General features: G+C 44.9%; 1 protein-coding gene across 1 annotated transcript; it reads right to left on the bottom strand.

Annotated features, from left to right (window-relative positions):
• Nucleotides 1–9,066: 9,066 nt before the first annotated feature.
• On the bottom strand, nucleotides 9,067–19,451 carry LOC122927215 (hepatic lectin-like). The gene is made up of 7 exons (XM_044278863.1): nucleotides 19,366–19,451; nucleotides 16,565–16,672; nucleotides 13,661–13,723; nucleotides 12,705–12,752; nucleotides 11,559–11,704; nucleotides 10,710–10,822; nucleotides 9,067–9,437 (listed from the first exon to the last, which is right to left on the bottom strand). The coding sequence occupies exons 1-7, from the start codon at nucleotides 19,448–19,450 to the stop codon at nucleotides 9,305–9,307; spliced, it is 696 nt and encodes a 231-aa protein (XP_044134798.1). The 5' UTR covers nucleotide 19,451; the 3' UTR covers nucleotides 9,067–9,304.
• Between the last annotated feature and the right edge of the window lie 2,794 nt (nucleotides 19,452–22,245).

Here is a 22,245-nt window from a genome sequence, read left to right as displayed (position 1 = left end):
GCGGCTGGTGACAGCGACATTACTTGCGCTTTACCTCCTGTTTAACGTGTGCGAATCCGAAAAATATCTGTGACATTCTGTATTTTATCGCAGGTTTTGTAAGTGTATGCACAAATACAGTACATGTGACATACTTGCCAGCATATATACCATTTAATATGTGCAAGGCGAGCAGTAAGGGACGGGGAAGTGGCCGTGATGCTGATGGTGCACGCAGAGGCCATGGCCCTGGGTGCAGTGAAACTGTACCTGCTGCCATAGCACAAGAAACACACTCATCCACGATACCTAGCTTCATGTCCCAGTTTGCAGGGCGGCGCAGGACACCACTCTCGACGTCAGACCAGTGCGACCAGGTGGTCAGTTGGATTGCAGCAGATAATGCTTCCAGTCGGTTAAGCACCACCCTGTCTTCCACAAAGTCCAGTCTCAGTAGCCAAGAGTCTGGTCAACAGAATCCTCACCCTGATACTCCTTCCACCCACCATGGAGAGTCTTGTGCTTAAACTGATCTGCTTAGGTGACAAACAGCACACCGTGGCAGGGCATAAGGGACCAGACTGAGCTGTGGCTCTCGCCACTCAACCTACAACCAGGCATGGTTGTGTCTGATAATGGCTGTAACATGGTGGCGGCTTTGGAGCTCGGCAAGCTCACACACATACCATGCCTAGCCCACATGTTCAACCTAGTGGTTCGGCTGTTTCTCAAAACCTACCCCAATTTGCCTGAGCCACTGGTTAAGGTGCACCGCGTGTGTGCCCCTCTCCGCAAGTCATCGACAGCTTCCGCCGGTCTGTCAACGTTGCAGCAGTGCTTGCAATTGCCAGGTCACCGGCTGTTGTGCGACGTGAGCACGCACTGGAACTCCACGTTCCACATGTTGGCCAGGCTTTGTGAGCAGCAGAGGGCAGTAGTGGAATACCAGCTGCAACATGGTCATTGCCTTTCCAGTTCGCTTCCGCTCTTCACAAGCGATGAGTGGGCATGGATGTCTGACCTCTGTGAGGTTTTACGCAACTTTGATGAATCAACACAGATAGTGAGCGGTGATAACGCCATTATCAGCGTAACCATCCCACTTCTGTGTCTACTCAAACTCTTGCTGCTCACAATGCAGGTGGACGCTTTGCATGTGGAAGAGGTGGAAATGGGGGAAGACAGTACACAGGGTGATAGCCAGACCACCCTCAGTTCATTTTCTCAGCGCAAATTTGATGATGATGAGGAGGAGCAGGGGCCGGTTGCCTCCGCTACAGAGGGTAGTACCCGTGGAAGTTTTATTCCATCTGTTCAGAGTGGATAGGTAGAAGAGGATGGAGATTGAGAGTCATCCTCCTGATAAGGACAGTGAAGTCTTGTCTGTTGGGACTCTATGGACTTTATGTTAGGCTGCCTTTCCCATGATCCTCGCGTTGTACGCATTTTGGCCAACACCGATTACTGGTTGTTTACCCTTCTTGACCCCCCCACTACAAAGAGACCTTCTCATCTCTCATTCCAGCATGTGGTGGAGAGGACGAGCCAAATGGTGCAATACCAGAAGGTCCTTGTGGAAAAATTGCTCCAAAAATTTCCAGCCGACAACGCTGGCTGCAGAGTACATAGTTCCTTGGCCAACCGAGGAGGGGAGATGAGGGGAACACACAGCAGTTCCAACAGAGGCAGGGCAACACTCTCCAAGGCCTGGGACAGTTTTATGACACCCCCGCCAGCACTCTCAACCTGATGCGTGGCCTAAAGTCACAAGGAGGAAAAGAATATGGAAGATGGTGAGGGAGTACATAGCAGACCGTGTCAGCATCCTCATTGATCCCTCTGTGCCTTACAACTATTAGGTGTCCAAGCTGGACCCGAGGCACAAACTGGTGCTCTACACCATGGAGGTGCTGGCCTGCTGCTGGCCTGCCCTGCCGCCAGCGTTTTGTCAGAGTGTATATTTAGTGCTGCTGGGGGCATAATAACTGATAAGCGCATCCACCTGTCAACTGAAAATGCTGACCTGTTGACTCTTATAAAAATGAACAAGGCCTGGATTGCCCCTGACTTCTCTACTCCACCAGAGGAAACGGCTGAACATAAAGGCACCCTAAATGTGTCTTTTATAGTGTATTGAATACACTGTATTCCCATGCACCCCTTCCACCACTAAAAAGGATATATGGTTCAATTTTCCTTTTCTCGTCCTCCTCCTCCACCATCATATGAACATGCTTATTAGACTCGCGTCACTCCTAATGTTTTAGAGGGTCAGCTCAGCAGCAGGCCCTCACCCATAATGTTTGAGGGTCACCAGTAGGCCCTCAACCGTAATGTTTTAGAGGGTCAGCTCAGCAGCAGACCTTCACCCCTAAAATTTTTAGATGGTCAGCTCGGCAGCAGGCCCTCGCCCACAACATTTCTTTAGATTGTCAGCTCAACAGGCCCTCATCCACAAAATGTTTGATATGGTCAGCTCGGCAGTAGGCTCTCGCCCATAATGTTTTAGATGGTCAGCTCGGCAGCAGGCACTCACCCCTAATGTTTCAGATGGTCAGCTCAGCAGCAGGACCTCGCCCCTAATGTGGGTCACCAAAAAGCCAGCAATCATAATTTTTCAAGGGTGTATGATGGCCTCCATTATGTGTAATAAAGGGTGTATTGGAGTTCCAGTTCCTTGTAATTTTTGGCAGCCCTTTTCCTTAGTGCATAGGCTTTATGAGTGTAGGAGTCCCTCTACCTGAACAATTGTACCACAATGTGAATGAGGCCCTCCTTTATGTGATATACAGGTTGTATCGGAGTGCCTCTTCCTTGTAATTTTTGGCAGCACTTGCACTTTATATACAAGTAAAGATACAGGAAAGAATGTTTCCTAACAATTTTTCCTCTAAAGTCTGTAAAATTGGCGTACTACTCTGACAACATTGTTCCCAGCAGCGACCTGGGAGTCCAAGATGCATCCAGACATCCTCCCCATGCTGTTCCCGAACCATTTCAGTGGTATTTCCATAAATTTCTGACCTTTTCCTATGAACCAGACACCGTCCCCTCTTCAGAGCAGGGGGTGCCTGGTTTAATGCTTGGGTTCTCCCATTGACTTCCATTGTGCTCGGTAGAGCATACAAGCATCTCGAGGTGTTCTACTTGAGCACCCGAGCACTTTGGTGCTCGACCAACACTAGTGGATAGCTATATGAACAACTGCTGAGAAATACCATATGCACCCCATGCACTGTTCTCGGACTGACTGATCCCCAGGGGAGGCGAATTACATACCTATGGGATGCTGCTTCCCCCTTCAGCCATGTTAAATGTAGATGTCCACTTAGTCACCTTTCTGCAGAGGTCGTTGCCAGCTCTATGACCATGTATAATAACACACTACATAGAATTATTTAAAAAAATTTTTTTCTCAAGGTCCAGTCTGCAATATGCAATCAGTTTGTGATTCCCATTCATTCAAAAAGCTAATACTAAAGACAAAAAACGTTCACAAGTAAGACAATATTTCTGCTTGGTTTCGGCACAGTACAGAGGAGAAGGAGGTCAGTGTGTGTGATGTCTGAGGACAAAGCTGCACCTCAGCAGCCATCTTTGAGAGTTACAAAAACTCCAAAGTTAGTGTGTGTACCAGGCCATAGAAGGGAAACATTACAGAAGAACCAGGCAACTCAGAGGGAGGGAGAATATTGGCAAAGGAAGGTAACTGTTGTTTATCAGGCTCTAGTCTCCTTTGCATTAGGTGGAGAGATTCTAAGCTACAAGCTGCCCACCATAACCAAGGAAAGAACGTCCATCTGTCAGAATATAGTGATCCTAAAGAGGATACAAAAGTATATGATTAAATGGGGGCTTTTACCTAAAATAACCATTATAGAACACTAACATCAGGATCTCCATTACATTCCTCATATTAGATGCTACCTTCCATATCGCTGTCCATCACCGATTTTCTCATAAAAACACTTTTTATTCAATATGTTAATTAGCTTCTAAAGGTCTCTTAGTCAGAAATTCAGCGCCAGCACTGTTCAACAGATTTGCCGTGCCTGCACACTTCATTCCCTATTCTGGGCAGAGGCACAAGAGCATTTAATGTGCATGTGCTGGCTCGTACATCCCGATCTAGCCGGCCTTGTGCCCCTGCCCATAATGGGGAATGAAGTGCGCTGGTGCTGGATTTCTCTATAAGAGGAGGACTTAATCAGAAGAACCTAGGGCGGGCCAGAGGGGTGAAAGGGTTGGGGTTTCGTATGGAAAGCAACGAGGGGCCTGGGCAAGGTCCGCATGAACGCCCGCCCCTGGGCACCTTCAGAAGTGAATTAACATATTGAATAAAAGTGTTTTTCTGAGGAAATTGCTGATGGACAGCAATGTGGAAGGTTGCATCTAAAATGGGGACTGCAATGGAGATCCTGATGTTAGTGTTCTATAATGGTGATTTTAGGTGAAAGTCCATCCCTCCGGCCTGGAGAAATAAGGGAGAAAGATTGATTGTCATAGAAAACCGCCCCTTATGCAACTTCTGGGAACTAATCTGAATCACTGTAAAAGCCGTCTTGCTGTAAATGACTTTTGCATACATTGATGACCTTTGGATCAGCTTTAGTAAAGTAGTGGGCGTTTGTTAAGAAACTTGGTCTCCTTATTCCACATCATCTCCTAATTGCACCTCACGGTGCTGGCGTCATGAACACAGGGGCCCTGCCACCAAAGCACCGTAAGCATGCCCATTACCATCAAGGGCACCTCAACTTCCAACTGGCTGGTGTTCCCTGCAATAGAGAGTGCCCCGGAGGATTTAGTGCCGTCTTCCTCATCACTGCACGCCGACCCAGGGAGCTGCAAAACCGTGAGTACGACTACTACCCTAATCAGCCCACCATGCACTCACATACTGCCCATGCGGTCCGGTCCGCTGCAACATGAGCTGTCCACATCCGTACTTCTATTCCGTGTCCCTCCATAAAAACAGAACATGTTCTTTTCTCTAGACTAGAAAAAAAACGGTGGCATGCTCATGGCCAGGATCCGTGTTTTGTGGACCACAAACAGATAGTCATGTGCATAAGGCCTTATCGAGCCTTCAGCTAGTGAGGAGGGACAAGACTCGACTGAGAACTTCTGCCCATTGTTGACTTCTATAAGAGAATATATATTTCTACTGTATATACAGTATCTAGATATCTATACAGTATGTACACACATATTTACACATATATACTCACATCAACGTATATAAGAACATACACAGTGTTTTATATATATATATATATATATAAAACTACACACATAGACCTACATAAAAACTCACAGTATACACTTAACACACATTTGCAAATTCACACTCACACACAATATGCACATAATAACCTTCACTTTACACACACACTTACTTTTTATGCAGCATAGCTGGGAGAGCTGGAGGGAGAGTTAGGCCCCTTTCACACGGGCGAGTATTCCACGCGGGTGCAATGCGTGAGGGGAACGCATTGCACCCGCACTGAATCCGTACCCATTCACTTCAATGGGGCTGTTCAGATGAGCGGTGATTTTCGCGCATCACTTGTGCGTTGCGTGAAAATCGCAGCATGTTTTATATTCTGCGATTTTCATGCAGCCCTGGCCCTTCTCTACATGACTTTGGGGGACTTGAGACCACCATGGAAAACGCTGTTCTTAAAGGGGTTTTCCAGGAGTTTTATACTGATTTATCCTTTGGATAGAGCATCAGTATCTGATCGGTGGGAGTCGGACACCCGGGACCCCCGACGATCAGCTGAGAAGGTACTGTCGCTCGTTTCCTTCTCTCAGCTCACCAAGCACAGCGCCATACATTGTGGCTATAGATGAGCGAATTTCATATTTTGAAATTCGTTCACGTTTCGTTTACTGGTAAAAGGTGAATTGCGTTATGGATTCCGTTAACACAGACCATAGCGCAATTCTGTGACAGAATGCATAACGGAATGCCTTTAGAGGCATTCTGTTATTCATTCCGTCATAATACTGTAAAAGTCTATGGGCTGCAAAACAGATCCGTTTGCGTTATGACTCCCCTGCATAACGGAAATGGGACGGATACGTTTTGCAGCCCATAGACTTCTACAGTATTATGACAGAATGAATAGCATTCCGTTATGCATTCCGTCATAGAATTGCGTTATGGTCCGTGGTAACGGAAGCCATAACAAAATTCTGCGTGTAGTAGTTTTGTCCGAAAGCCGGCATTCACGCAATACAGTGAATTACAGCAGTCTGTTCCTCTGCCAAAACACACTGCCGCAATTAAAAGCCCACATGTGAACACAGCCTGAGGGCTCATGCAAACAACCGTATCTGTTTTGCAGTCCACAAGTCGTAGATCCGCAAAACATGGATTCCCCTAGAAATGTCCTATCATTGTCCGCAAAACTGACAAGTATAAGACATGTTGTATATGTTTTGCACGGCCGTGGAAAGGACGTACAGATGTGGACCGCCAATCATGTGCTGTCCATGTAATAAATTGGCACACATCCAATCCAAAAAAAAAAATGCAGATTGGATGCGGATTGCGGACCACAAATACAGTTGTGTGCGTGAAACCTTATTGTGCATTGTTTAGGAGGCATTATTTCCTATAACATTTGCCAATTCCGACCACTGGCACTGCCCCTGTTGTGATGTTTTGTGACCTGCCCTTCCTAGTGTCACTGCTGTAGGAGAACTTTTTGGACTGATTTCAGACCTTTCACCAGGACTATCTTGATGCCAGTGGTAATTTGACTCTGTTACCCTATTTGTAGGCTGGGAAGAGCTCTGTAGTAATGCTTTGCATTACAGGTGTTCCAAGCTCAGACAAACCAAATCTCCTGCTGGGCCACCAAACTAAGGGCCACCCAGGAATTGGAGCAATGGAGCGAGGCGCTGCCAGTAGCAAAGTCCATACTTGAAGAGGGCATTGGCTATCTGTTCGGTCCCCCAAACCATATTCTTTACTTAACCCCCCCACCCCATAGAAATAAATACACGACACTACTGCTCGGATTTAATCGGCCACAGCAGCCGTTTATTGAATAAATACATAACATAATTAACTTAATAACCATAAATTAACCAATGACAAGGGAGGTCCTAGAAGCCCCAATAACCTCATAAACACCGGGAAAACCTGCGTCTCCATCTTGCCCCCAGCCGTTGAACCCAGCCCGGAGGCAGCAACTGATGGACGCCTAGTTCGTTAATACCAGCTCCTCAATGAGAGTCCAACCCCTCCCATCCTCAGGTTCAGGGCCGCCATCAGGGGGTACAGCCAATACCCCAGTAAGGGGCCCAGACCCTGGGGGGGCCCAGCCAGTTCCAAAAAAACAAAAAAATTTTTTTTTCTTTTTTAAATATTTTTTTCCCCCTCCCATTTGTCAGTGACTTGAGTTGAACTTTATTGCATCGCTAGAGGGGGGCAATTGATTATTCCTTGCTAGTGATGTCCGGTTCATGAACGAATCATTCATTTGAATCGATTCAGTTCACTGAACCGGAGGAGTCGATTCCTCTGACTGAGCCGATCCGAGTGAAACAGCTCCGTCACAGCACACAATAGCAGAGCCGCTGGCAGCAGGGAGGGGAGGGGCTCGGGAGGGGTGTAATCTGATCCTAGAGTGGAAGCTGCTGCTTGTGCATATTGTGTTTGGGATCCATTTAACAAGTTTGACCAGTTGGGTTTGAGAGTAGTTGAGTGTCATCCACAGATCCCCCATAAAAGTGTGTCATCCACAGATCCCCCATAAAAGTGTGTCATCCACAGATCCCCCATAACAGTGTGTCATCCACAGATCCCCCATAACAGTGTGTCATCCACAGATCCCCCATAACAGTGTGTCATCCACAGATCCCCCATAACAGTGTGTCATCCACAGATCCCCCATAACAGTGTGTCATCCACAGATCCCCCATAACAGTGTGTCATCCACAGATCCCCCATAACAGTGTGTCATCCACAGATCCCCCATAACAGTGTGTCATCCACAGATCCCCCATAACAGTGCTCGTCATCCACAGATCCCCCATAACAGTGCTCGTCATCCACAGATCCCCCATAACAGTGCTCGTCATCCACAGATCCCCCATAACAGTGCTAGTCATCCACAGATCCCCCATAACAGTGCTCGTCATCCACAGATCCCCCATAACAGTGCTCGTCATCCACAGATCCCCCATAACAGTGCTCGTCATCCACAGATCCCCCATAACAGTGCTCGTCATCCACAGATCCCCCATAACAGTGTTCGTCATCCACAGATCCCCCATAACAGTGTTCGTCATCCACAGATCCCCCATAACAGTGTTCGTCATCCACAGATCCCCCATAACAGTGTTCGTCATCCACAGATCCCCCATAACAGTGTGTCATTGTCACAACCAGACAGCTGAGAAGCTCTGACAGAAGCCTTTCAGAACCTCCTCCTTGAGTTTTCTTTGTTGTGGTCTTCAGTTCCTCATCTCGTTAGCCTCTCTCAGCTGTCATGTAGTTGGACTGATTGCTTCCCTTTAAAAGGCTTGAACTACTTCAGTTGTGTGTAATGAATCTAAAATATATGAAAGTCTAATGTTTATCAGTACATTACAGAAAATAATGAACTTTATCACAATATGCTATTTTTTTTAGAAGGACCTGTATAATATAACAAAAACAAAGACAGGTTCACTCTGCGGTCTTACTAAGCCCTCAAACTGGTGTTAAAATTGAGAGATTAGCCAACATGTCCTACATGAGGACATGTCTGAGCCCAAGTAATACCAGAGTGGGCGAATTACAGGAGCGCAAGGTCCAACTCAAAGCAATCTCCCAGTAACCTCCAGCATGTGACCATGCATACAATGGGAGGAGGCAGAGAGCTCTGAGACTGGCTGATATAGCCAGTCTTAGCTATTGTGGTACTTGTGGTCCACTGCAGGCATCCTCCATTGTATGCATTTTTGCTGGGGATTGCCATTAACAACGAACCACAAGTGCAGGATCTGCCCCCCCTGTGTAGATGCACCACTGCATATGGGGTTGAGCACGTTGGGGGATAGTCCACCTATAAAACTGGCATACAGAAATCCACTTATCAGATTTTATTTTTAATATAGAAAATTAAGATCAGACATATCTCAGTTACATGGTCTATCATCAGTTGTCCACAACATTTCATTGTATCCCCGCAGTCACCAGATTCTAAAACTATATCTGAATACAAGAAGCCCGGATGAATAAATACATAATGATATAATCATAAAAAGCTCTGAGTTGTAATGAGTGTAGATATTTATAATGACTGTCCATGAGGACAATGGAAATTCAGAGTTTCTTCTCGCAGATGGCATAAGTGTTGAAATCATGGCAGGCTACGTCATTCCAATTTCCATCCTTCCAAAGTTGGCCACAGTCTTCATTACCTCCCGAACTATTGGGCTCATTTGGCCTCCAGGACCTGCAATAAGAAGGCAAAATAATGAAAGTGCCTGCCTTATAACACTATACAGGAGAAGTTAAAGGGTGACTAAAACTTTTTTGAACAAACAAAGGGGCAGAAGTGCTGCTCAGAGCTCTGCCCCTTCAGCTTTCATCATCATTTCTGTTTTTAGAGTGTGGAGTACGGATTCTTAGGAAGCATATGGGATCCGTACTGCACGTGCTCAAAAAACTGAGCAGAGCAGAGGATAGCAGAAGAGGCAGAGCACTCCGAGCAGTGCTTCTGTACTTTAGTTTTTCATCAAAGGTTTAGTTGCCCTTTAAAGGGATTTCCCAACCCAGGAAATGTATTACAAGCTGCTTACAATGGTATAAAATAACAAACTAGTAACCATACCAAGTCCCTGCTCATCCTACGCCAGCACTTCCCTCGTCTCTCATTGATCCAGAGATGACGAAATGTCACACGGCCAATCCTTAGTTCTAGAGGTGATATGTTGACGCCATTGAGGTCAGCCCTGTGGTCAGTGACTGTATTCAGTGGTCACATGTAAGTTTAAAATAACATTGCTGGAGCGGCGGAACATGCATGGGAGTAGAAAAGGGTTAGTGGGGTGATGACTACTCCTTTTGTTATTTTATACCATTGTAAGGGGTTTGTAGGGTAAGGCCACATGGGAAGGATCTCAGGATCTTCTGCAGTGGAAACTCTGCATCAACAAATCCACAGCATTTCCGTTACGTGTGAACATGCACTAAGGGTGTTTTCTGAGACTAAATATTGATGGCCTATCCCAAGTGACTTGAACTTGGCTGTAGTACCAAACACAGCCTCAGTCTTATCTCCCTAATCATCCTGCTGTTTGGCTGGTATCCTGAAAGTTGCCCCTTCCCCCATTATTGCTCAAATATTGATGGCCTATCCCAAGTGGATAAGAATGCAATGCTACAGTATGTACAGGGCCCCCCAATCATTCCGCAGGCTGGAACATTCAATAACTGTTGGCCAAACAATTGATTGGCTGACAGTTATCTCTCCCAGCTCCCCCATACACATACATGTTCGAAATCGGGCAAACATGTATTTGTACTCCATGAAGAGAGGGGAGACACTTCTGGTGGTGGCTTATCTCCAGGGAGTACAAAAGGATTGTGTGAAATATAATTTTTTCCCCATCTTTCTCTCCCATAAATCTGTTGAGGGAGATTCGGGAGCTCCCCACACATATTAGACTGTTGACCAAACCCACCTTTCTTAGTGGACAGATAATCTGTGGAATGGAATTCTTACTTGTACGATGTTTTGTAGTCTGTTCCATCGACCCATGTCCAATTTCCCTCCTCCTCGGAGTCAGTTAGGCCAATCCAGTAAGAAGTGCTCTTCACTATATTCTTGAGGAACCTCTGTAGTAGATAAGGAAAATAAAGGTTGAACCTTAGTTCATACACAACTCAAAGGTATGAATGCTTTTTTTGATGGACCAAAAACAATCATTTTCTCACAGACTGTATGGATAGTATGGAAAGTAAAGTTATAAGTAAAATAGAAAGATCATCAAGTTCTGTATTTTATACCTTAGGTTGAGATCCAACAGTTATTCAGGACTTGTCTTACAATGGAAAGTGCTCTTGTGGTTTTTAAAGTCGGAGCCCCTCTCCATCTGATATACTGACATACGGTGTATAAATAATTATTCCACAGTGCCATACAGTATGGTGCCCAAAAAACACTGCCATGTAGCGATGTTGTAAAATACCAAAGCTGTCACCACTACCCTACAAAAATACTCTACAGTCATGGTACAACACAAAGCCAAACTAAATACCAGTACTGAAATACTGTTCATATACACAGTGACATAGAAGGGGGCCTCATATCAGAAACATAAATGCCCCCCTAGGTTCTCGCTACCCAGAAGCCATGAGGACAGGCACAACCAGTACTGGAGGACCTTTCTCCAATGACTACAGAACATGGATTACTGCTAATTGTTGGGCTGCCCTTGGACTGTCCATGGTTTACGTTGTAATCACAGGTACAGCTTGGCAATTAGTAGTAACCTGCATACGGTTTCGGCGGCCTGGCTGCTCTGTGTAGGGGTCCCCTTAAAGATAATTTGATATTTAATTGACATCTCACCTGTTCGTTTTCATTGTTAATTACAACTAAGTCAGCGCTCTTCTGTACGCACATGGTCCTGGATCTATACCAGTTAGACTTGGTGCTTGAGAAGAAGTAGCATTTGCTGTCAAACAGTTGCCAACCAGCGTCACACATGCCTTTCTCTGAAATAAAGATGGTGCGATATTCTGAAATATGATTGTTTTAAGTGCAGCTGTACTTTTGGAATGTCATGGTGACAAATCACTGAGTGTTAGGACCCCCCAATGATCTCAAGGAGTCATAATTGCTCTGGGCATTGTATCTCCTTGATGCTGAGGATAAACTCCAGACCAGAACGGAAGATAGGAGCAAGAAAGGTGAAGAAATACATTACAAAATTACAGCTACCTTCATAAATGATTATCTTACTGGATGTTGATGTAAATTGGTAAACCCTTCTAATACTTTGTTCTTTTATCATGCAGTACCTAATTTTGGCTTCAAAAACTGCATTAAAAAACTTGAATGTGTGGTCGTACCCTCATATCTCCAGTCAGACTGTTAACAGTCCATCAGACCATCTCCAGCAGTGTTAAACATTTTGCCCAGTTGCAACTAGAGTTGAGCGAATCGATCTTTGGATCATAGATTCGAATTCGATTTTTTTATACTGTACGAAGACATTTTTCCGTACAGTATTAAAATGTATCACCTCAGTCGAGGCAAAATTCAATTTACCCAAAGTCGCGTGAGACTTCGGAGAATAAATTTAGAAATCAGTCCTACATCTTTTTATACAGTTTAAATTAGGAATGCAAAGTCAGGTTTGGTACTGAGGCACCATTTCAGTACCAAACCCAGCTTCTCATTCCTAATTTGAACTATTACCTGATTACCGAAGTCTTGCGCGACTTCGCGTGAATCGAATTTTGCCTCCGTACAGCATTAAACCAAAGTGGTTGAGCGAATTGACTTCGGATCTATGATCCAAAGCGCGATTCACTCAACACTATTTGCAACAAACAAATTAGGCCTCGTCACACCCCTCCAAATGCTGTAAGCCTGAGATCTGTGATCAATTATGGATGAAGTCTCTCTCCGATACTTCTCAGGAGCCTCTTACTTGACTGTTACGTATGTGGTACATTTAGAAATCTGCCCTTTGTATTAGTGCATTCTTACTTTTTGCAACGTGCTCTATTTCTTTCATCTTTTCTGTCAATAAATTAACTGTGGAAGAGAGGGGAAAAACAAGACGATATGGTTACTTCAAAACTATAGAGGGTATTTCGATAAAACTGTCCACACGCCCTTCTGGTTATAAGACCTAAGGTCAGACATAGGCACTAGAGAACTGAATGCTTGGCCTATGTAACAACCTTCCCCAACCGTACAGTCTGTTTACATGCACCATGTTCTCTGGACTTTGGGAATGTTTCATGGATTGACCCCCCCATATCCTCCTACAGTAAATAGGAGATGCTAAAAAATCTGCTCCATGTTCCCATCATACACATGTCCATATCCACCCATGTTCAGTTGATTGAGGCCCACATGATGCATTTATTTTACTCATATTCTGTTCTGTTACTCATACATTGGGCAGTATAAATAAACAGCAATTGGCTTATATTCCATGATCAGCCCCTGGTATGGGCCCCGCATCAGGCCATCTAAAAGTTCCTTCCCGACAGTCAGTTGCTCTTAAACATGCATCGATATCCTTCTGTTTAGACAGCACGACCAACCACTCAGAAGCCATGATCAGTGGTGCCTGCACGAGCGACAGGATCACCCGATGAACGAGCATTTCATTTTCATCCGGTGATCAGCGGCACATTTAGACGGCCAGATGATTGGGAATGACCATTCGTAGGACCTGGTAGGTCCTGATAAGCTGGACGATTACTGGTGCATCCAAATGCTCCTTTAGTGTCTCACACTGACCACCCCCCAGTGTTGAGAAGAAAGTCACACGATGTCGAAAAACCATCCTTTTGGGCTTCAATTCTGTGCAGTGTAAGATACAGCTTTTTCAGCATTTGATTCATTTTAGTTAATAAAAAAGTTGAGGCAATACATTCCCTTTAAGAAAATAGCCTACTGCATTATCAAAAGAGGACATCATGACGTCTTACCAGTGATGTTCAGGCCGAGAATGTCATCCTTGCTGGCCAACTCTTTCCTTTCTGGTGTGAAATCTAAGAGGAAAGATTAATTCAATAAAAGATTTTTATACTTGTGGGTCATGACAGTCATTAGGCTTTATGCTTCAAAAAAAATTCTCGCCCATTAATGGTAAATTATCATCCAGCTTGCATTTGAAGGTGTGACTGCAAATAATGTCATCAGTATCAGTATAGGTCATCAGTCTCTGGTGGGGAGTGTGACACCTGGGACCCCCCACCGATCAGCTGTTTGAGAAGGCACAGGAGCTTGCAGCAGCGGCACAGCCTTATCTCAGCTCACCAAGTACAGCGCCTTACACTGTATAGTGGCTATGCTTGGTATCACAGCTCAGCACCATTTACTTCAGTGGGGCTGAGTTGTGACTAGGTCATGTGACCGGTTAACGTGAGGTCACACGGCCTACAAAAAGCTTCAAGAAGGGCGTGGCGCTACTGTGAGCGCCGATGCCTTCTCACACTACACAGTGGACGGAGCCGAAAGCACAAGGTTCCATCCACTGTGTAGTGGCCGTGCCGGGTACTGCAGCTCAGATCTCATTCAAGTGAATTGTAGTTGACCTGCAGTACGCCAGGGACGGAAACTACACAGTGGACGGTGCCTTCTATCCACTGCATTGTTTCTGCTGCCAGCAACTGCCCACAAATGCAGAGTCGGACCCCCACCAATCTGAATATCAATGACCTATCCTGAGAAAAGGCCATCAATGTCTAAGTTCTGGAAAACCCTTTAAAGGGCACCTGTCAACCGTTTTTCAATTGTCGTTACATCTAGAGGCTCTGCTCTCTCTGCAGCTGCCACGCCCTCTCCACTGTGATTGGGCCAGGCATGATGATGTTTTCACTGTCCGGTCCTGTCAATCAAAGTGCAGAGGGTGCGGCAGTTGCAGAGAGAGCAGAGCCTCTAGGTGTAACAGCAACACCCCCGTTGCTCAAAGAGGCTCATTTGCAGGGGTGCACCACCAATGAGGCAAGGTGAGGCTATCGCCTCAGGCAGCACCAGGTAGGGGCAGCGGAAGGGCCATGGGCAACGAGCACTTTCATTGTGGCAAAGGGGTTAGGTTAAACAATTGGCATTGGGGGGGAAGAAGAAGGGTGCCGTTTCAGTTTTCGCCTCAGGCTAGGTGCACCCCTGCTCATTTGCATATATTAAAACAATTTTCCTCAGCAATGTGGGCACATAGGAACATGGGACCAACACAGATGTCTTCAGCTGCCAAGAGCACAGGTTCCTAGGTACAAATCTACTGACAGATGCCTTTTAAACAATGAGCATTGAATTAACAATTTGGTTCCAGCCGGTTAATATACATGGTCACACCCTGTTGTCTTACTCTTACAATGACTACGCAAGACTATGTGTCCCTTCTGGCCAGCAATCTTCAGCCACCAAAAGTCCTTCCTGTGTTTACAAGATGAGGAGTCATTTCTGAATGGGAGCGAAGCCGCCTGACAACAGAAGAAACTTGCTGGATGAGAGGAAGTTTTCTGACTTCCTCTCAAGATGGGTGTGTTGACTGATAAAATGGGTCATGTTTCAAGGCTCTTTAACCCCTTTAGGACTGGCCTATATTGGACATTTAGGACAAAACAACTTTCTTTGTTGCGCTCCAAAAGCCGTAACGTTTGTATTTTTCAGTCTTTGTAGCAGTAGGTGGGCTTGTTCTTCATGGGATTCATTTTCTATGTCCATGGCACCATTTTGAGGCTCATATAGCTTAAATTATAAACTTTTATTCATAGGAAAATGAAAAAACATCAAAATATTAAGCCAAACTCGGCTTTGTGCCTCATTAATGAAGCAGAGTTCAGCTTTTATTTTGATACAGTAATTTATGCGAATAAGCGGACACGAGATGAAGTCTCGCGATATTTGCTGAAGCTTCGGAAAGACCTCCCAAGAGGCCATCAATTTTACAGTAGGACGGGGGCCATATTCTTAACATAGTATTTAATAGAATTGGGTTCGGGTACAGCAACTCGATTTGCTCAGTACGATTACGGCAATATCATATTTATGTATTTTATATGCTTTACTAGTTTTGAACAATAAATGCACTATAAAAAAATATATTCTATTATTTAATATTTATCATATTTTTCTGAGCGCTGCAACATTTTTTGACATCGAGGGAGCAGTTTTTTTTGGGTGGGGGGACAAGTTGTAGTTTTTATTGGTACCATTTTGGAGTACATAGGTCTTTTTGATTACTTTTTTAAAATCCATTTTATGGAAGGCAGAATGGAAAAAAAAAAAATCCCCAATCTTCACTGTTTATTATAATTGACGTCAACTGTAATTTTTTTTATTACGATTATGGAGAGCCCATTTTTTTTTTAATGTTTTACCACAATTTTTTTTTTTACTGTTTTAAAAGTGCTGCCATATTCTAAAAGCGGCAACTTTTTTATTTTTACAATCAATGGAACTGTGCAACTTTTTGTTCGCTCTTTATTCCATGTTTTTGAGAGCTGGGATGAACAGAAAACAGTAATTTTGGCATTGTATTTTTATTTTGGCGGATCATATGCGGACCCATTTATTTCAAATTTTGGGGCATTTCTAACAAAGGGCGCCCGGCTGAACTACAAAATGCGGTACACACAGTCTGTATCAGTGTTTTGCGGATCCTCATTTTATAGGACGGTCATTTCAGATGCGAAGCTACCAAGTTTTCTTTGTTTATGGTATTCTTTTTGTCCATAATAAAGACTTTTACTGATTAAAATGCAATTTGGGGGAGGTGGTTTAGTTTTGTTTTACAAAAACATTTAAGTTTTTATCATATTTATTAGCACAATTACATTGCTCCACAGATTCACCTTGCAGATAATGTATGAACAAGAGTTACTAACTCTGAGAGTGGACAGTTGCGAAGAGGACAATAACCAGGATAAATGAAAGTGCCAGCAGTCCATATGTGATGATCACAGGTCTTTCCTTGAAGTATGACCTCATATCTCCTGTAAAAAGACCAGAAAAGTGAAGGAACATAGTTGACTTGGGTAGATGTAAACTCAGACTTGACAAGTTGTGAAGGTTGGCTCCCAGAAGATATGAGGTTGTAACGCTCACAGCGCACCCCCAGTGTTTTGCTGTCCATTTACTCACCCACTTTTCAGACTCCACCCTTTTGAACTGGCCCCTCCCCATTGAATGGTGCCCTCTCAATGCACTTTGGGCTCAGGGGCTGCATCTGACGATGCTGAATCCAGGTGCCACATAAGGTACATGGAAGGATGTTTTCTGGGAGAAAGTAGCTCTCCAGGTGATAGATGTTAGACAGATAGCTCTCCAGGTTGTGTCCGGGAGATTTTCCTGGATGTGATTGTGGTATAAATTTTTTGAGAGTTGCGGGGCACATCTTGAGCTCGCCATGAACTAGTGATTTTTGAAGTCTTATCAGATCCTGTAGCTGAGATGTGGGGTATATGGCTCATTGTTGCAGTCGAGAAATAATGCCAAGTTGGGAAGACTGGAAATGACGGGGATTATCTTTTTTTTTTAAACAAAATGGACAACCCCTTTAAGGAACTTTCTACCCTCTGCAGTTGACAAGTACCCATGACCCCAATCAATATCTAAGTAGTTAAAAAGCCCTGTCAACTTAGAAACACCAACTAAACCACAGTATTCAGTCTATAGTTTAAAGGACGCTGATTTCCCATCTATAATGTGCATGTTTATACTCAGACGGTCAGTGCAGCGCATGCTGGGAGCGAGTCCTCTCCATTATGTGTGCTCTCAGACGTCCTTTGAATACATGGCAGGGGACTGCGAGTGAGGATAAAGATGGAAGTGACATACTGAAAAGCGGAGTATTGTAAAGTATTGACTGATTTCTGTAGTGTAGTTGGGGTTTCCAAGATAGAGTCTCTTAATTATCTTTAAATTGAGCCTGTCACCATGGAGCATGTTATAGAGCAGGAGGAGCTGAGCAGATTGCTATATAGTTTTATGGAGAAAGATTCAATAAAACTATTCATGAAAATTTCGGCTACTTTTGAGCTCAGTAGCCAAGTGGGCGGTCTTACCAGTGATTGACAGCTCGCTATGTATAGACATTTATACATGGAAGCTCTCAATCACTGACTACAGTATACATCCGTCTGCTCAGCTCCTTCTGCTCTATAACATTCAGCCTACAGACTGCACATTTCATGGGGACTGCTTTCTCTATCATCACTGAACCAGCTTGGACAGCTCCCTACAGTTAGATTTTTTTTTTTGTATTGATTTTGTAAATATTTTTTCAGTGACATGAGATAGAAAACAAACTCCACGGCACTTCCCAAAAATGTGTGCAAAAGAGATATGAGATAGATATTATTAAAGCGCCATTCATTCCATAGCGCTGTACATATGATAAGTGGTGCACATATATAATACAGACAATTGTACTAAGCATGAACAAGACGAGTTACAAACCGGTACAGAAGGAGAGAGGGCCCTACCCGCGAGGGCTTACAATCTACATGGTATGGGAGAGGGACACAGTAGGTGCGGGTGAAGTTGGTCATGGCGGTATAGAGGCAGCAGGGTCACTGGTTGAGGCTTGTCTGAAGAGGTGGGTTTTTAGGTTTCTTTTGAAGGATTCCACTGTAGGTGAGAGTCTGATATGTTGGGGTAGCGAGTTCCAGAGTGTGGGGGATGCGCGGGAGAAATCTTGGAGGCGATTGTGGGAAGAGGTGATAAGAGAGAAGAAGGTCTTGTGAGGATCGGAGAGTGCGTGTGGGGGTGTATCGGGAAAGTAGCTCAGAGATGTAGGGAGGGGACCGGTTGTGAACGGCCTTGTATGTATTTGTTAGTAGATATGAGATAGAGATAGTTATGATATTAGATAAATATGAGATTGATAGATATTATATTAGGTAGATAGATGAGAGATATAATATCTATCTTGTATAATATCTAAGATAGACAGATATCGTGCCGACACACAGACAGGTTTCCTGATGCAGTTTTGGAAGTCAAAATCAAAATTATTATTAAAAGGAGGCCAAGTATAAAGGACAGATCCGACTGCTCCTCTTTTTGAATCCGCTCCTGGTTTTGGCTTCCAAACCTGCATCAGGAGAGCTGCCTGCGTGACCGTACCCTGGGAGTCTGTCTACTCAGGATGGAACTGCCGCAGATTCGGTGCCATTACAGGTTAGGCCAAGTTCACACTTCAGTGATTTGGTCAGTTATTTTACTATGCTCACTTCTATAGCGCTGACATATTCCACAGCGCTTTACAGACAATATCATCAAGCTGTCCTAAATGGGGCTCAGAATCTAACGCTGGGTTCACACCTGAGCGCTTTACAGCACAAACGCGCTGTAAAACGATAACTGATAATGGGCGTTCGCTTGCACACGAGCCCCGTATGCGAGACGCCCGTAGAATCGCGCATACAGTACGCTCAGGTGTGAACCCATCGTTAGGCATTGATCAGTTATTGTGAGGTAAAACCAGGTAAAAAAAAAAAAAAAAAACACAGAAGGAACACCCGGTCTCTCTGTAGGCTTCACTACTGGTTTTGGCTCACAATAAATCAAAATAACTGACCAAATCTCTGAAGTGTGATCACACATACTAGAGCATAGATGTATCAGATATGAGCACTATCTTATTATGCTACATGTAAAGAAGGTAAAGAAATGACGCCATTACCTGATCTCTGCTTGTCCATCAGTCCCTCCTGCTTCGCACTGTACTCAGAGTCCATACTTCTAGATGAAATGCTGACTATATGCATTCTGTTTTTTTACTCAAATGTGCTGAATCAATAGGAAACGATGACACATAATGTATTTACTAGAACATTGTTTCATTGGAAGTCATGCACTTCCACAAACACTGCCCAGTTGACCTGGGCCTCACTACTATGAAGGGTACATGACTATGGTAAAGGGGTCACAATGTGGGCATAAGTACTGTGAATGGGTATATATCAGGGCATAACTATTCTGCGGGGGCACATATCTGGGCATAACTACTGTGATGGGGCACATATCTGGGCATAACTACTGTGAGGGGGCACATATCTGGGCAACTGTGATTGGGCACATACCAGTTGTCTATAATACTAATGAGCCATATCAGACTCAAGGTTTGGACATTGGAATTGTACAGAGGAGGCATAGGTTTCATTAGGAGCAATGCTACACCCTCTAATAAATGGTGAGGGATTATGTGAAAGGAAATAAACACAGCCAACATCAGGTTCTTAATAGTAATGTATATCAATCATATAAAAAACCAAAAAACACTTACATATAAAAAAAATATTCTTCGCAGGCCGTGAGTGACAAATCCTAACCACTAGACCACCAAGGAAGCTGCATACTTATACTGTGGACAGTAGTGTTGTGCGAGCATGCTCGGCACATCGTGGTGTTTAGCCGAATACCGCGTGTGCTCAAGCTCGATTGTTGGCTGCTACGCATTACAGTGATTGGCTGGCCAGAATACGTTGTCAGGGGCTATATAGCACCTGATGACACGTGTTTGGCTCAGTCTTAGGCCTCTTTCACACTAGCGTGTGCGGCCCGTTGCCGTATTGCGGGCCGCAATACACAGGCACCGTTCCGTGGGCATTCCGCATCACAGATGCGGACCCATTCACTTGAATGGGTCCGCAAATCCGGAGGTGCGGAACGGAACCCTACGGAGTGCTTCCATTGGATTTCGTCCCGTACTTCCATTCCGCAAAAAGATAGAACATGTCCTATATTTTTGCGCAACAGCCGGATCGTAGACCCATTCAAGTGAATAGGTTCGCAATCTGCTGCGGCTGCCCCACGGACCGTGCTTGTGCATTGCGGCCCGCTGCACAACCACGGGCCGCACACGCCAGTGTGAAAGAGGCCTTAGTCAGGGAGAGAGTTTAAAGATTGAAATAGCAATATTTTAGTTTTTAAACTTGTTAGAGACCCAAAAATCCTTTTAAGGACTATATTTGTATCTGGCAGCAATATATATTTTTAGCGCAACCTGCACCAAATAGCTTATAATTGTTTGGCCGCTGAAGACAGCGACATTATCTGCGCTACATCTCCTGTGTAACGTGTGCGTAGCCTAAAATATCTGACATCCAGTGCACTTTTTCCATAGATGGACAGTTACATGACCTGCGCTATACCTCCTGTATAACGTTTCCCCATCCTAAATATCAGTGACATTCATTCAGTGTCATTTTTTATTAGCGGCAGTGACAGCTACATTACTTGCGCTTTACCTCCTGTTTAACATGTGCGCATCCGAAAAATATCTGTGACATTCTATGTACTTTATTTGCGCATACACTTACAAAACCTGCGCTACAGTACATGTGACATACTTGCAAGCATATATACCAATTTAATATGTGCAAGGCGAGCAGTAAGGGACGGGGAAGTGGCCGTGCCGCAGAGGCCGTGGCCCTGGGCGCAGTGAAACTGTACCTGCTGCCAGAGCACAAGAAACACACTCATCCACGATACCTAGCTTCATGTCCCAGTTTGCAGGGCGGCGCAGGACACCACTCTCGACGTCAGACCAGTGCGACCAGGTGGTCAGTTGGATTGCAGCAGATAATGCTTCCAGTCGGTTAAGCACCACCCTGTCTTCCACAAAGTCCAGTCTCAGTAGCCAAGAGTCTGGTCAACAGAATCCTCACCCTGATACTCCTTCCACCCACCATGGAGAGTCTTATGCTTAAACTGATCTGCTTAGGTGACAAACAGCACACCGTGGCAGGGCATAAGGGACCAGACTGAGCTGTGGCTCTCGCCACTCAACCTACAACCAGGCATGGTTGTGTCTGATAATGGCCGTAACTTGGTGGCAGCTTTGGAGCTCGGCAAGCTCACACACATACCATGCATAGCCCACATGTTCAACCTAGTGGTTCGGTGGTTTCTCAAAACCTACCCCAATTTGCCTGAGCCACTGGTGAAGGTGCATCGTGTGTGCCCCTTTCCGCAAGTCATCGACAGCTTCCGCAGGTCTGTCAACGCTGCAGCAGCGCTTGCAATTGCCAGATCACCGGCTGTTGTGCGACATGAGCACGCTCTGGAACTCCACGTTCCACATGTTGGCCAGGCTTTGTGAGCAGCAGAGGGCAGTAGTGGAATACCAGCTGCAACATGGTCATCGCCTTTGCAGTTAGCTTCTTCACAAGCGATGAGTGGGCATGGATGTCTGACCTCTGTGAGGTTTTGTGCAACTTTGATGAATCAACACAGATGGCGAGCGGTGATAATGCTATTAACAGCGTAACCATCCCACTTCTGTGTCTACTCAAACTCTTGCTGCTCACAATGCAGGCGGACGCTTTGCATGTGGAAGAGGTGGAAATGGGGGTAGACAGTACACAGGGTGATAGCCAGACCACCCTCAGTTCATTTTCTCAGCGCAAATTTGATGATGATGAGGAGGAGCAGGAGACTGTTGCCTCCGCTACAGAGGGTAGTACCCGTGGAAGTTTTATTCCATCTGTTCAGAGTGGATGGGTAGAAGAGGAGGAAGAGGATGAAGAGATTGAGAGTCATCCTCCTGATAAGGACAGTG

The sequence above is a fragment of the Bufo gargarizans genome, chromosome 2 (assembly GCF_014858855.1).
Source record: "Bufo gargarizans isolate SCDJY-AF-19 chromosome 2, ASM1485885v1, whole genome shotgun sequence".
NCBI lineage: Eukaryota > Metazoa > Chordata > Amphibia > Anura > Bufonidae > Bufo > Bufo gargarizans.
Note: the sequence above shows the minus strand (reverse complement) of the source record. Positions and strands in the feature narration are given on the sequence as shown.